The sequence below is a fragment of the Lolium rigidum genome, chromosome 6 (assembly GCF_022539505.1).
Source record: "Lolium rigidum isolate FL_2022 chromosome 6, APGP_CSIRO_Lrig_0.1, whole genome shotgun sequence".
NCBI lineage: Eukaryota > Viridiplantae > Streptophyta > Magnoliopsida > Poales > Poaceae > Lolium > Lolium rigidum.
The window spans coordinates 241,268,838-241,284,641 of NC_061513.1; the positions used below are offsets into that span (position 1 = coordinate 241,268,838).

The 15,804-nt window shown below is 46.6% G+C and overlaps 2 protein-coding genes across 3 annotated transcripts; one reads left to right on the forward strand and one right to left on the reverse strand.

Moving 5' to 3' along the window:
• Nucleotides 1-3,429: 3,429 nt before the first annotated feature.
• Nucleotides 3,430-9,034, forward strand: LOC124659097 (protein NLP3-like). 2 transcript variants are annotated; one of them, XM_047197044.1, is made up of 6 exons: nt 3,430-3,719; nt 5,162-5,721; nt 5,889-5,936; nt 6,025-6,970; nt 7,749-8,715; nt 8,817-9,034. In XM_047197044.1, coding segments are annotated over exons 1-6 (2,796 nt in total). In that variant the 5' UTR covers nt 3,430-3,445; the 3' UTR covers nt 8,818-9,034. The 2 variants fall into 2 exon arrangements, with proteins under 2 accessions (XP_047053000.1, XP_047052999.1); XM_047197043.1 differs by having other exon boundaries at nt 7,749-9,034.
• Nucleotides 9,035-9,676: 642 nt separating this feature from the next.
• On the reverse strand, nt 9,677-15,466 carry LOC124667202 (beta-amylase 1, chloroplastic-like). The gene is made up of 4 exons (XM_047204516.1): nt 14,949-15,466; nt 11,355-11,565; nt 11,150-11,266; nt 9,677-10,581 (listed from the first exon to the last, which is right to left on the reverse strand). Exons 1-4 carry the CDS (start codon nt 15,464-15,466, stop codon nt 9,790-9,792), a joined length of 1,638 nt encoding a protein of 545 aa, XP_047060472.1. The 3' UTR covers nt 9,677-9,789.
• Between the last annotated feature and the right edge of the window lie 338 nt (nt 15,467-15,804).

Here is a 15,804-nt window from a genome sequence, read left to right on the forward strand (position 1 = left end):
TTAACCCATTATCACAAAAAAATCACACTCGTTTGACCACGCCAAATTCAATATAACGAAAAAATATACGTCTCTTCATATTTTTAGCGAGCATTATACAATGTTATTGTGTGCTACCAAATACACAAATTATATTGGTTCAACTTGTTATATTCTTTTTTTATTTTCACTACCAAAGATGTTGCATAGTTAGACGCCACTCACATGTAACCATGTCCACAAATATTTAAGTTTCAATATGACCTTGGTTTGAAAATATCAGCAACCGACTAGCTAGTTGGATGCATCAACTTTATACTATGATATAGGCCGCCCACTGCTTTGCTATTGAAAGAATCATAAGAGTTGTTTAATAACTACTACAACCACCATGGTCATGGCGGACGTATTGTGCATTAGTATTTGCTTTATTTTTCTCCCACAAAAATGGAGGTCCGAAGACATCAAAGCGTACGTGATTCAACCGTGTTGTTTAGTTCTTTGCATCAGCAAATAATAACACCATTTCTACCAGTGACATCATTTGCTAACGAGATATATATAAGCTGGTCAACTCTCACATATCACTTAGTATAACCCTAATTTGGCGATGACAATCTTCAAAACGAACACCTTGCAAGATTACCAAAGATGCATATCATGCCCGGCATATAGATCGATCACAAAGCACTAGTAAGGATATCTATGCACTATAAACATGGTTCATCTCAATCATAGAACCCATGATGGTAAAGAAAATGGGTTAAGTGCATCTTTGGTCCCTCATGTCTTGCAAAAGTCTAAGTTTGGTCCCTCAACTCTGTTTTGGTCTAAACCTACCATCAAACACTTAATTAGGTCCAAATTTGGTCACTCGTAGCGGTTTAATGATGGTTGGCCGGTTTTTTACTCTCTTCTTTTGCCACCGTAGAAATATTTGACCATCTTTAATCCACGTAGGATCATCTCACTTCGAGATTAGCTATGCAATTGACATTACGAACGTTCGACAGCGAGATCGTGATCATTCTCCGTTTGGCGTAGGAACCCTAACTCTTTCCCAAGACCTAGCGGTGACGCCTAACACTAAGAGGGCAGATACGCCGGGCGTGAAAGGCAGAGGCAGCAGACATGCAAGAGCTTCTGCGTCGAGCAAGAAAGGCGGAGGTAGCTGACACGACTGCGCCTGGCGAGAAAGGCGTAGGTGGCTCAAGTGGCGAGGGCAGCTGCACCAAGTGATAAAGGCGGATGCGGCACACGTGTGTATCCAAAAGCCGACCAATTTTATTCACAGTGGCAAAAAAAGAGTAAAAAGCCAGTCAACCGGCATTAAACTACCTCTAGGGACCAAAATTAGATTTAATTAAAAAATTTAGGACATTTTTAGACCAAAATAAAATTGAGGAACCAAAATTAGACTTGTGTAAAACTTGAGGGACTAAAAGTGCACTTAAGGGCATCTCCAGCGGCGCGACGCATTTTAGCGTCCGCGCGCGTCCGTTTGTGTCGGCCCAAATGGTCGAAATCGACCGCGCGCCCGTTTGCGTCGAGGGGTGGCTCCAGCGGCACGACGCATTTTTTTGGCCGAAACTTTTTTTTAATACATGAAACATAATTTACATAGTTAAAACATGAAATAACCCTAACGCCTACTGCTGCTCTTCGTCGCTGTCGAGCACGATGAGCTCCGGTATCACCCACGGCCAGTTGCCATCCGGGGGAGCGTACGCCGGGCACGCCTACGGTGCTAGAGGTGGAGGAAGCGCCCAGGGTTGCGGCGGGGGAGGCGCCCAGATCTGCGGCTGTGGCGGCGGTGGAGGCGCCCAGGGATATGGTTGTGGCGGCGGTGGAGGAGGCGGCCAGGGCTGCGGTTGTGGCGCGGCCGAGTCCTGTAGTGCCAGTCGAAGGGATTCATCCTCCGACAGGCCCGGCGGCATGACGCGGGTGGCGTAGCGGGGCAGCGGCGGCTGCACAGGCGCGTCGTTCTCGGAGACGAGGACGCCGAGCTTCGCCATCTCGTCGTCCGTCATGTTCTTCGGGAACTCAAAAACGCGGCCCTCCGCCACGGCCTGCTGCCATTCGTGGAAGACGGCCGCGACGTAGTCATCGCTGTCGTCCTTCACCTCCTCGTTCTGGTACGCGAGCGCCTCGATGTAGTCGTCGTCGTCGTCGTAGGCGGTGGCGTCGTCGTCGTCGTTGTGCTGCGCGCGCGTCGCCGCCTGCTGACGACGCCTCGGCGCCTCCTGTCTTCGTGGACGAGTCGGCGGTGCATCCCCGAAGGGGAAATCCCTGTCGCCCATGAAGCCCGCCCTTCTTCTCTTATCCGTCTCGGTTGTCAGATACCTACGCCAGGTGTCGGAGTCGACGGCGTACGCCGGATCGGCGTGGAGGTCCGGCGGCAGGTACCGCCTCCTTCGCCGGATCTCCGCGGTCCGATCAGGCTCGCGCGCGTGGACGGGAGGAATGGGCACCGTGCGGCACCGAGCCGCCGACCGCCGTGCAGCTTGCACGTCGGACCGAGCCTCGCACGACAACCATTTGCCGTGCATGAGCCTCCCCGCCGTGACGGGAGCGGCACCCTCTTGCCGCCGTGCCGGAGGCCTCGAAGTCGTTCTTCTTCCCCATGACGCTGCGGCAATGGTGGCGCGAGTGGAGGCGTGGGGAAGGAGGAACGCGGCCGGTGGTCTTAAGGACGGCCGCGCGCGGATACGATGTCATTGAAGGCGCGCGCGAAGCCCGTCCGCCGCCCGCCGATGCGCGTGCAGCAGTGCAGCGCGCGCCATTGATGGCGATGGCTGCGGCGCAGCACGCGGAAGCGCCGACCGCCTGAGCGATGCCCTCGATGCAGCACTCGCCGCGAGCGGGCCCGGCGGAAGCGAGCGGACACTTTCCGCGTCCGCCGAACGTCCGCAGAGACGCAAACCTGGCGCATATTTGCGGCAGGTTTGCGTCTCCGCGGATGGCCCGGTCAGTTTGCGTCGCGCCGCTGGAGAGGGTGCCAGACGCATTTCCGGTCCCCGCGCGACGCAAATGGATGCTCCGCTGGAGATGCCCTAATTCAAAGAAAATTAACAAATCATGTATGCACGCACCGGTCCACCATACTTGCCCACCTGTGGGGTAGATTCCGGGAGCCCCCTAGCAAATGGAATAGCATCGCCACCAATCCTGACATTTCTGTGTGCGACGGGGGTGGTGGGGGCCCCAGCGGCAGCGGGACGCCGCAGCAGATCCCCGAGTCCACTTGTCCGCTGCCATTATCTTAACATTATTCCGGTCCACTACCCGCCACATCTCGCCCACCAGCCACATTTGATCCTCCCCTCCCCCACATATGGCACCCCGGCTCCCCCTGCCTCCCCTACTGCTCTCCCCGTCCCGTCGCCGCCTCCTCACACGCCGCCGCCGCCGCCGACGCGACGCTGCCTGAGCCCGCGCGCGCGTGTCCGGCACAGAGCGTTCTGCTATGGACATCGACCCTTCCTCCGCCGCCCACGCCGACGGCGGGGGCGACCTCTGGCCGTTCGACTCGCTCACCACCTCGCTCCTCTTCTCCTCCTCGCCGCCGCTCCACCCGCTGCCCGGCACCTCCTCGTCCTGGATGCTCACGCCGCAGTCGCCGCTCTGGCTCTTCGACGACCGCCAGATGATGCCCATCGAGGTCGGCCCCGCGCCCGCCGCGGAGGACACCAGTATCCCCGCACCCGTCGCCGCCGAGGACGTCCACCGAGCCCGCTCCGGTAAGCTCTCTCTAGTTTACTTCACTTCACCTGGAATCGTCGCTTCATTCTCGGCTTCGGCTCCCCCCGCGACTTGGAACGATTCGAACAGAAGGCTGTGGTAGCATATCATTTCGCCTTGTTTCGGTTACACCCGAGCTGGGAGGGATTGACCTGGAATGGCATGGCAGGGAACGCAGTTCAATTCCCTGTCACTGCCTCTCGATCCATACGAATCCCACTCTCAAACCCAAGTGGCATAGGGTGGTTCGTGATTTTGTTCCTATCTCTTGTTCGGTGTACCATTTGTTCCTTGGAATCTGCCTGCCTGCTCCAAAGCTGGAACAGCGGAGCAGATGGAATCTATAGCTGCTACCCTAGTCGCTAGCCTTTATCTTCGCTGTACCATCCGCGAAGTTTCCGACCTTTGTGTTTGACTTTTTTTTTTGCGCCCCCTTTCTTCTTCCTCGAGATCATGCGCGCTTTTGTGCCTCTTTTGCCACGTTTCTTCGTTGCCAATGATTCGTCTCGTCCATTTCTCCAGGAAATAGAATATTTCTACTTGCTAGCTCAACAACAAGGATAAAATGTTGTATTAGCTTTCCTTCAAAAAAAGTTGTATTGGCTCCTTCCCTTGTTGCAATGAGCCAATGATATGCCAGCGGCGTTTAATTAGTGTAACTACGTGGGGTTTCCGGTGTAAATGATTGGAAATACTGGTTGGTAGCTAATTGGATTCCACTACGAGATTGGAGTACTTGCTAATTACAACTTTATATATACTACTCCTATATATGTATACACAAAGGACGGGTGTCATTTTCTTTGTTGCCAGAGTCATTTACTTTACCTGGTGCTGCAATCTACTTTTCGCGGTGTCCTTATTAGTGGTGGTATGATGCCTCTAAAGTGATCTCGGATAATTAGTAGATTCAGTGGTGGTATGAATATGATGCCTCCAAAGCGATCTCGATTATTTAGTTAGATTTAGTTTTGGTGGGTTATGACGCCATTGGCAATTCTAGATTGTATTCAAAGTTGAAGCTGTTGGATAAGGCCTTACTTTGTCTCATTATGTTACTATTAATATTTAGAAGTGGACAATGATTTGTACTTTACCTATGTGCTAAATAAACTAGGAGTTCTCCATTTCGTTGGCTGGTGTCTCAGGCAATTGCCCTTGGATTGATGATAGAATGCGTGGCACTGTTCATTTGTTTCACTTTACTATTAGTGCTGATGCATCTGAGTTAACAAACTTGGTGGCTCTCAGAAACATATTGTCCATTCTTGAAATAAGTATTTGCTTGTCGCATATTCACATTAGCGCAAAGTTCTAGGCTGAATGGGTGGATGATCATAGAAAAAATGCATTGCTCATTTAATTAGGAAGATTATTCTTTTATTTTGTATATGTTCTTAGCCTTATTCCCTCACAATATTGATTCTCTTCTTCTAACTAGGGAATTCGGATACGCCAAGTAAGACGGTTGAACGTCTTAACAACAAATGGCAGTTTAACCTATCTCTGCATGACGATAGCACAAACAGCTCTTGTTTGTTCAAGGAGAAGCTTACACATGCTCTCAGGTGCTTCAAGGATTCAACCGATCAACACCTGTTGGTCCAGGTATGGGCACCGGTTAAGAGTGGAGATCGCTATGTGCTCACTACATCAGGACAACCATTTGTACTTGACCACCAGAGCATCGGGCTACTTCAGTACAGGGCTGTATCCATGATGTACATGTTCTCAGTAGATGGAGAGAATGCTGGAGAGCTTGGGTTACCTGGGCGTGTCTACAAGCAAAAGGTGCCTGAGTGGACACCAAATGTGCAGTATTATAGCAGCTCTGAGTACCCACGCCTTAACCATGCCATCAGTTACAACGTTCATGGCACTGTTGCCTTGCCTGTTTTTGATCCTTCTGTTCAGTCATGTGTTGCTGTTGTTGAACTTATAATGACATCGAAAAAGATAAACTATGCTGATGAGGTCGATAAAGTCTGCAAAGCTCTTGAGGTTAGCATTTTCTTTTGCATGTTATATTTTGTGTATGTCACATGAGCTTTCAGGTCACATTGCTTGGATATGTGGATTGTAGACATTATATCCTTAGCCACCAGCTGTAGCACCCATGAGCTTCCACCTCTTTTATGATTTTGTAATATTATTTCTTCTATATGCAGGCAGTTAATCTTAAAAGCACCGATATATTGGAGCATCCAAATGTCCAGGTTAGCATTGAATTAATAGGGACAATGCACTTCCGCCGTTTCTACTGCGTTGGTGATTTATGTTTTCCTTTGTTTCTCATGTACTCAGATTTGTAATGAAGGCCGTCAATCCGCCCTGGTGGAGATACTGGAGATCCTGACAGTTGTATGTGAAGAGCACAAGCTTCCTTTAGCACAAACCTGGGTCCCTTGCAAGCATCGAAGTGTCTTGGCTCATGGTGGCGGTCTTAAGAAAAGCTGCCTGAGCTTTGATGGAAGTTGCATGGGGGAAGTCTGCATGTCAACTAGTGATGTGGCATTTCACGTGGTTGATGCTCACATGTGGGGATTTCGAGATGCCTGTGTAGAACATCACCTGCAGAGGGGACAAGGAGTTTCAGGGAAGGCGTTTATCTATCACAGACCTTGCTTTTCAAAAGATATCAGTCAGTTCTGTAAGCTGGAGTATCCCCTTGTGCACTATGCCCGTATGTTTGGACTGGCTGGCTGCTTTGCTATATGTTTACAAAGTCCTTATACTGGTGATGATTATTATATGTTAGAGTTTTTCTTGCCACCCAGTTGTAGAGATGAAGATGATCAAAATGCCTTGTTGGAGTCTATATTAGGTCTGATCAATCAGTGTCTCCGTAATCTAAAGGTAGCTGGTAATGGAGACTCCAACGAAGCTTCTCTTCAACTTAGTAATGTCATAATGATCGAGAATGAAGATTCCAAGACAAATGTGCAGTTCGAGAACCCTGAAGGTTGCTTTCGTGAATCGCTGGAAGATGATACACATGGAGGAACCCATGAGTTTGATAAAGGGAATAGTAAAGCATCCGAGGTACATTTGTTGGCTGACGATAACTCTCAAAATAATGGCGCATCTGTCTCCAGGCAAAATGGTAGCGCCGCTTCTGATTCTTCGCTGCTTCACAAAAATGGCAAACCCCCTGAAAGGAGACGGGGCAAAGCTGAAAAAACAATCAGCTTAGATGTTCTTCAGCAATATTTTTCTGGAAGCCTGAAAAATGCAGCAAAAAGCCTTGGTGGTATGCTTTTAAATATTTAGCTCTTTAAGTTCACAATTCCTCTAGTTTTTAAGTTCGCAATTTCCTCTAGTTTTTTAAGTTTGCAATTCCTGTAGGTTTTAGGTTTGCAATTCCTCTAGTTTTTATGGCTACATTCAACTTTTGTTCAATTTGAAAATCTAGTTCTCTTGAGTATACAATAAAACAATTAGTTATCTGGGCAGTGCTTATTTCTTTTAAGGCTTAAACGCTAACAGAATGTTGCAGCATGCAGATTTGAGCTTCCATGTTGTATCCCTGTTGTGTTGTTTTTCTATTTTTTCGAAAATGCCATCAGTGTAGCTGGCATTTGGGATTCTATTTTCATTTTTTTCTGTCATGTCTCATGACACCATGGATGTGACACTTGTTCCTTTGAAATATAAACATGGTAGATCATATACTTACTGATGGAGGTTTCAATTTTGGAACTGATTCGGAGGCAGAAATGTGCTCATTTAGCATTCGAAGCACATCATGGTAGTGTACGGAAATGTTTTTGACAACTAATAGGCTTCACCAGATAACTCTACTTAAGGAAACGGAATTTGGGCTTGTGAATGAAACATGGTTGTGCATTTTGTAATCCGGCTTCCCATATTTTAAAATCATTTTTGTAGCTGACTTATTTTGACCCATTTGCTTTTGATCTAAAGGAGAGTTAGATGCATTGAACATCAAATCTTGTAACAGTAATAACAGTAGCAGGGTTGACAATTGGATATTGTTGACATTAGCTAATATTTTTCCTGTTTGACAGTGTGTCCTACAACCATGAAGCGCATCTGCAGGCAACATGGGATTTCTCGTTGGCCATCCCGAAAAATCAACAAGGTCAACCGGTCTCTCTCGAAGTTGAAGCAAGTAATTGAGTCTGTTCAAGGCTCAGATGCTGCATTTAATCTGACATCTATTACAGGCCCTCTTCCAACTATTCCTGTTGGCCCTTCATCAGATTCTTTCAATATAGAAAGAGCAAGTCAAAGTAAAGCAGAACTTTCAAGTCCTGTGGTCGACGGTGACAGAGATTCATCTTTACAGAAGTCACAAGAAAACGGTAGCCATTTTGGTGCACTCATGCCCCAGCAAAGATTTGTAGACGCTAGCAATAATGTCCAACTTGAAGCAGACAAAGCTTCTCACTCAAGAAGCTCGTCGGGAGAAGGCAGTATAAATTCACGTACTTCGGAGGGTTCATGCCAGGGAAGTCCTGCAAACCAGACATTCGTTTGCCAGCCTATTGCTTCAACTTTCTTGGAACCACAGTTGAATCTGCAAGGGTTCACAAAAGAGCCTTTCGAAGAAGTAGAGCTACCACTTTCTAGGATGCCCATCGAGGATTCTGGTAGCTCCAAAGATTTGAACAATCTCTTCACTTCAGCAATTGACCGACCAATATTAGCCCCTCGCGGCAATTTTGGGGCAATGCAAAATTCAAGGACTGTGACGATTAAGGCGAGTTTTAAGGAAGATATTATTAGGTTCCGCTTCCCATGTTCAAGCAGCGTTATGGGACTGAAAGATGAAGTAGCCAAAAGGCTGAGGATGGATGCTGGCATGTTTGATATCAAGTATCTGGATGATGATCATGAGTGGGTGAAGTTGGCTTGCAATGCGGACTTGGAAGAATGCATGGAGATCTCTAGGCATTCTGGTACCCATGTCATCAGGCTATTAGTTAGCGATATTGCGGCCCACATTGGTAGTTCTTGTGGAAGCTCCGGTTGATATACTGGTTCTTAACTTCTTTTTTCAATGGGTATGTACGGGTTCTTATTCCATGAAGTCAGTTTCACCTGTTGTTAAGCTAGTCCTGTCCTGTTGCTAGATAGCATTAGCAGTTTTACTGTGTTCGATTACATTACCATTTTTTGTTGTACGAATATGTGTAACTCTGCAAAACGCACGTGCTATCAATGCTGTACATATTTAGCACGTGGCGCTGGTAATTCTGGCAGTACAGTTAAAACCGAAGTTGTTGTAATATGACTGTTTGTTGTCGTTCAGAAATTGAACAGTTTTGGAAAGTTAGTTTCCTTTTACTCATTTTCGGTTATCCTCGAGTTTGAGCTCTTCTATGATTATTTGGTTCATTGCTCCCTGTTATGAAGTCTTAATTTTTTTTTTTTTGCTTTTTGGAGAACATGAGTGTTAATTTGTATCTTATCCCAGTAGTGTTGTACGGATTCTAGGTCTGCTACTACACTGATGTAATTGTTGGAAGCTTGTGTATAAAAATCCAGCTGCTAACTGTAGGCGACTTGTTCATCCTGCACTGTTCAGGAATTGTTGTTACATTGGCATCACTCATTTTTAGATATCGACGAGAAGTTTCCGGTTGGAATAGACGCCATTTCTTGGGCAACATATATAGTTCCTTTCATGCCACCTGTGTGAGTTCTGCATGATTAGGGCCTACATGGATAAATGGATGATAACGCAGTTGGCGGAAGACCAAGACCACAGTTTCCAGACGACAGCTCATAGATACAAGAGAATAGTCGAGAATAAACGATTTCTGCAGTTTTATACTAGTAGTATATGCGTGTTGAGGTGTTCCACGTAGAAGTTTGTGCTGGTGTAGCTACTGACACAAAAAAAGTCCAAGATTCGGTGAGGAGCTAGTCACCCAGCACAGGGAGGCAGAACCTTCAATCAAACTGGAATAAGCATGAGGCCAGACACAACTTCACCCTCCTGCCAGAGGCACAAAAGGAGCCATCCACTGAGAACTTTATTTCAAATCCTTTTCGAATCATTTATAACTAGGATTACATGTACACATTTCACAAATAAAAAAATCATGTATATGCACAGGCCCGGCTAACAACCCAAACGACTGACATCGAAGGCGGGCGTTGGTGTCTTCTCCTGAAGTTTAGTCTAGCTAGAAAGGTTCTGGCGTCTGACATCTTCCTAACAAACTTGGTAAACCGATTCCAATTGTGGAACTCGAACAAACTTTTGTTCATCCTAACATAATTGAAAGAGAAAGATGTTCCTGAAGTTCCACCAGAGTAGAGCCTCGAGCTTCGTATGACTTGGCTCAACGATGTATCATCCAGCCTCGTCACAGAATTTTCACCGTTGAGAGGCAGATTACATATTTTAGCGGCAGCCATAAGTTGCCGGAGAGTGCCTTCAGGACTGCTCTGAGAATTGCTTCTTTCTGCATCCCTTAGGTCGAAGCAACTGTAGCACAAGGCAGTTTTGTGTCGAGAGAACATTTGAGCAATAGGAAGATAACCGTCTCTCAACAGTGTGTTGTAGTAACCAGCTGTCAGCTCAGATGGGTGTGAACATGTATAGTAGTGCCAATGTATGCCAGAAACCTTCCCTGAGATGGCCACACCAGTGCCAGAAAAGATCGCATCAGCTACCGCACATAACCTCTCTCCATGAAGAAGAAGCATTCCTGAATACCACTCGAGGAAAAATCGACCATAAGGTGTATTCCAGCATCCTCCATCGGCGCGGAAAAAATTAGTCTCTTCAGGGTTCTGCCGCGTGTCATCTATGCCAGCTGGTCCACCATCTCCCCACTCTTGAATCCCAAGAATCCGCGCACGAGCGTTCAATGATGCTTGCATGAACTGTTGAAGTACAACAGAACAAACTGATCACAACACTATCTTTTGATGCTAAATTCCAATCTGAAGAGCCCTTCAAAAGAGGCATATGATAACACAAAGGAGATTACCAAACCATTTATTGAGGCTTATCCTAAGAAAATGCATGTGCACTGCATTTTCTGTCTAGTTCAGTATTACTTCCTCAGAAGGATACAAGGTAATGAATAAGCATGTGGCCACCGCTTTGGGCTTTTAGCTCATGAGACTGGAAACTCGAGCCAGGGCAAAAAGGACAGCTTATTTTTGTGCTCTTGGCCCTGTTTGATTGTTGAATAAACTAAAGCCACTCATACATAGAATCTGATATAAGCTGAACTATGTACCATGTGGGTTTTAAAGCTAAGTTCAAATTATCATATAAATTGGCTCATTACACAAGTTCTAGTTGCTTTAAACACGGCAAGTGTAAAACCTAAGTCATACACTAGGCCTTGTACTTGGGTCGATGATCATATACAGTTATTCTCTTAACATTAAATAAATGTCCATACTGAAGTGATAAGATTATGGATCTTCTTTCACTGCGTACCTTGTCATAACATTGAAATTCCCCAAGTTCAGATGAGCTTCCTGGCTGGTTTAGCTTCTCAGTTGGGCATGATGGATACCTAAGCTCACCTCCTGGGCCCATCCCAACTTGAACTTCCTGAAAGACAGCAATTCTAAGGGGATTACAACTTCTTGCTGGTGTAAAATTAGCATGTTGCGCTTAAACACCAAAGGAAAGAACATACTGTCACTATGCCCCCAAGATAGTCCTTGAAAGCGTCACGAAAGCTCCTCATGAAGTCCGAATAAGCTTGCATAGGTGATCTTCCCTTCAGAAGGGGGAGAATATCACATCCCAATGAGATGTATTCTTTATTTCTCCGTTGGTACCTATCAGTATATGACAAGTCTGGCATCTTCTCCATCTCCTCAAGCACCCATTGTGGGAGAGGGACCCTGAAGTACATAATTTTTCCAAAAGATAGCACAACTGAGAAATCTTGTTCATAAATGCTTGCGTATTCTCACTTGTCATTATGGCAGCAAAAAGAATGATGAAGTAGCTTGGTTTTACAAGAATAAAGAACTAAACTGAAAAGGCAACACAGTGAACATTGCAGAGTGGAAAAAGGACCAAAGTTTCTTTTATTGAGTGGAATTCTGGCACAATTATATGTGGCTAAAAGATATTTTTAAACTATATTATACTGAATAAATTCTTCAAGTTCAATACTACCACCATATGGTTGGATCATTTCGGAGTGTGACCGCTGAACCATTTGTCATTTCCAGCAACATTTTTCCAATATAAATGGCTGGGGAACGGCACCGCAAAAATGTCAGCCACCTTTACTTTTAACAGTTGCATCAACGAGCTACAATTGATATAAGACGGTCATACACCAAGCAACACCCAGTTTTCAAAATTTCAAAGGTTCGTAGCAATTTGGATGGACCCACAGTTCGTATGGGGACTTGGGCCAAATAAGTATGCTAAATGAATAACCGGTTCCTAAGGATTCTTCAGACGCTCGCGGTGATTGACAGAGCTAGATGATTCTGATGCAAGGGGACAGATATACTAAGAGTTGAACATCAAAGAGAGCTAAAATGTAATGTACAATTCTCTTATTCAAAGAGGCAGGACACAGAGTTAGGATGGCTTTCCGTACCTCCAGGTGCAAGTGTAAAAGATCATCTGTATCACCCATCATAACATTACCTTTGTAGTAATCATTATCACGATTATCACCACAAAGATGACTAACTTGGTTTTAAGCTTTTAGTCACCTTGAGTGTAAATCTTTATGCTTCATAGATCATTTGCTCCTTTGTCACCTCGCAGTGGAGACCGGCATCAATCCAGCAGCAGAGCTAGAAAATGAAGCAGGAGCAGTCAATGGAGCAAAAACAACCCAGGAGGAGGAATAGGAAAGAGTCCAGAAGAGGATATCGTAATAGCTGAGTCCATGCATGTTCCGAGTCCATATTAGGAAGCTCTTGTGTTGGTAAGCAAGTCAAGGTACCTTGTGCACAATGCTATCCTGGACAAGGCGGAGATATAGAAATATCGCAGGCGCTGCTGCTGCACGCGCGGCCTCCTGGCTAAGAGGGAGGTGTTTAGCTTAGCTTAGCACAGTCGAACATTTCTTCTATAGCTTAGCTCTGGTTTCATTTTTTCTTTTGACAGCTTTCTTCTGTTTTCCTTGCTTAGTTAAAAGCCTTTTCTTCTTTCTGGGGCCTATGCTTACCAACACTGAAGTGTGTCTGCAAGGAGTCCTCTAGTACTAGCACTCTTGCTGGAAGCATGTCTGAACTCTGAAGTGTCAACTGGACATATGAGGCTGGTCTTTCCGCCGTTTGACAGCTCCAGAGATTACAGGGAGAAGGGAATAAGTTTGAATTGTATGAGAATTTCATCAAGGTACACTGTTGCCAGCACTTTTTCTACCTTGGAGAGGTGAGTGAGGTTGACAAGGAAGAACCTCCCAGAATTCCAGCGGGGCTAATGTTGTGGTCTGAGCCCAAGGAGCAACAAGAGTAGAAAGGAAAAGAGCAGGGCCTATCCATGGTGTTAAAGTATATGTGGATTGCCTACCTTCTCTCCATCAGTTCGTACTTTTTGTTCTACTGGTTGGTGCATGAAACTTAATGCATAGAGCAAAAGATAACCAGGAGGAAGGTCGCGGAGGGATCCAGATGAGGCTGAGGTAAGCTAGAGATAGAATCATAGTTCAGTGCCAGTCATGTTAGGACTTAGGAGACCATATCAGGGAGTTATTGTCTTAGGCAAGTGAAGGTTGTCTATATTAAGATTCTTGAAAAAAAAGTAATTGCTATAGTGGAGTCAGCTATAAGTTATTAGGTAAGCATAATCCCTGAATTTTAAGAAAATTTCACACCCTTGTAAGTTTCTAATCACCGACCAGGGCACCTCCAGTTGTCGATGGTAATCCCATTCCACCAGTAAACAATCGCTTACAGAAAGCACAAACAATAATGTAAGGGGCACATATGCAAGTTTTTGTGTAAGTTTCACTGAATGTGTTATTGTGACAGTACGGCCATTACAGAATTATACATTTAAGCATAGTGGCAAGCCATACTTGACATAAATGTTATATGTAAAAACTTAAAGAGTACATTTTGTTCTCCATATATAGAAGATTTGCATATGACGCCATATAAGTGTAAGCATAATGCTCAAGTGCTAGTTTGGCTGCTTACGTGCCACATACTGTTCTTTGGAATAGGTGATACACATTAAGGAAGCTCACAGTGTTAAGATCCGCAGTGAAGAAGAGAACAACGAGACAACTAAGATAAACACAAATAGCTTCCCAAATTAAAATGCCATGAACCATAATGGCACTTCATGGAGATAAAGTTTAATTCTTTGAAGGGAAATGGCATGTCGTGCTTGGAAAAACAAAGCTGTAAACAATAATCATCCTGGTCAATTCTCAGCTTCAGAACATGTTTAGAATGCCAAAAACGCGATAAAATACTTCGTCACTTCTTTCAACAGGCATGTTCACATCAAAACAAAATTTTAAGTTTGAATATCAGAGAATTCTGAATCTTCAGAAAAGTACGATTCCACCCAATATTGACAGTAGAACATATTAGGACCACATCCTTGGAAGCATTTTACCACCTCCACGGCGCCATGTCACGACACAACTCTTGGTACTATTTATAAACGTTGACCAAAGGGGGACGGATCCCTCCCTTGACTGTCCGTTGTTAGGTAGAAGATGAAACGTCTCCAGCAGCGGATTTATACGCGCTGGATAGCACCAACGTTTAATTCGGTTACACCCTCAACTCGAACCCGGGTGGGCGAGCTCACCACCGTGAGCTCAAGCGCCACCAAGCCAGCGAATGGTTATTTCCTTTGTATTTATGATTCGGTGAGTTATTTCCTTTCTTTCCTCTAGGGTCAGCATGCTGCATAATCTGGAAAGATCTATGCCAACATCCACTGATACACCACATAAACAGTTGTGTAGAACACAAAACAAGTTTCAGATCAAATTTGTTAATACATGACACTCCTGTGGTCATGTATTGCACTGATCTCCTTGAATTCATTATAGCTCAACTGCGCTTGTATAACTAATCTAAACACGCTCCTTTTCAATAAAACCTCAGAAAATGGGTTCAAAATGCAGCCTTATCCTGCACATCTAGCAGGAGAGCTTCAACACGATGTCTCTAAACAAACTCAAATATCAACTCATTTGCATTTGACACCGAAATTGTCCGGCTCGCAAGCATATAACCTAACAGAGGAACAGCAAAACATGTTTAGAGCAGAGGCGAGAAGCGAGACGCACCAGAACGGGTCCTGCGGGCCGGCGCCGCATTGGTGGAAGGCGAGAATGGCGCGCACGCGGAGCCCGTAGCGCCGCGCCATGGCGGCGAGGTCGAGGTAGCCCGCCCAGTCGTACTCCCCAGGGCACCCGCGTTCCACGAGGCCCCACCACAGCTCCACCGCCACGCCCGTCACCCCGGCGCTGGCCAGCGCGGCGAGCGAGGCCGCCATGGCGCGCCGCCGCGCCACGCGGCCCCCGGGCCCCACGGCGTCGGCCGGGAGCGTGACGTAGACGGGCGCCCCGGGGGGCGTGGTGGGCGGGGGCGGCGGCGAGACGTAGTGGATCTCGCCCCCTCCACCGGCCCCGCTGCTCCCGCCAGTCCCGTAGGAGGAAGAGGAGGAGGAGGAGAAGGAAGCCGACGATGAGGAGGAGGAGGCCGCCACGCGGATGAGTGGAGCGCGGCGGAAGCGCAGTCCGCGGCAGGGCACGGCGGAGAATACGGCGAGGGGAGGATGCGGCGGCGCGGTGATCGCCGCCATTGGAGTGTTCTCAGCTCCGCGTGCGCGTGTTTCGCTCGCGAGCGCGGTGATGGCGACCGCAGTGGCTTGTAGCGCCGGCGCCCCAGTGGTCCGAGAACAGCTTGGCTGGAGCTTCCCTCGCCGTCCTTTTGTTCCGTTTGGGAGGCTGGTCGGCCGGTGTTCCGCTACGGCACCACGCTAAACAACGGACGGTTTCAGTTAACCCCGGAGTGTCACATCTTTTCAGGCCCCCTTCCCCACAGGGGTTTCAAGAGTTTTGGTGGGTTTCATCTAAGGAACGAGATCCTCTAACGTGAGGAAGAAAAGTCACACATGTTAACTTTGCTAGATCATCTAGG

Coding starts and splice junctions, on each gene's coding strand:
- LOC124659097 (XM_047197043.1), top strand. CDS start 3,446: ATGGACATCGACCCTTCCTCCGCCGCCCACGCCGACGGCGGGGGCGAC. Junction 3,720..5,161: donor CGTCCACCGAGCCCGCTCCG/GTAAGCTCTCTC, acceptor TCTTCTAACTAG/GGAATTCGGATACGCCAAGT. Junction 5,722..5,888: donor AAGTCTGCAAAGCTCTTGAG/GTTAGCATTTTC, acceptor TTCTATATGCAG/GCAGTTAATCTTAAAAGCAC.
- LOC124667202 (XM_047204516.1), bottom strand. CDS start 15,466: ATGGCGGCGATCACCGCGCCGCCGCATCCTCCCCTCGCCGTATTCTCC. Junction 11,267..11,354: donor ATCTTGGGGGCATAGTGACA/GTATGTTCTTTC, acceptor GCTGTCTTTCAG/GAAGTTCAAGTTGGGATGGG. Junction 10,582..11,149: donor AATTTCAATGTTATGACAAG/GTACGCAGTGAA, acceptor GTACTTCAACAG/TTCATGCAAGCATCATTGAA.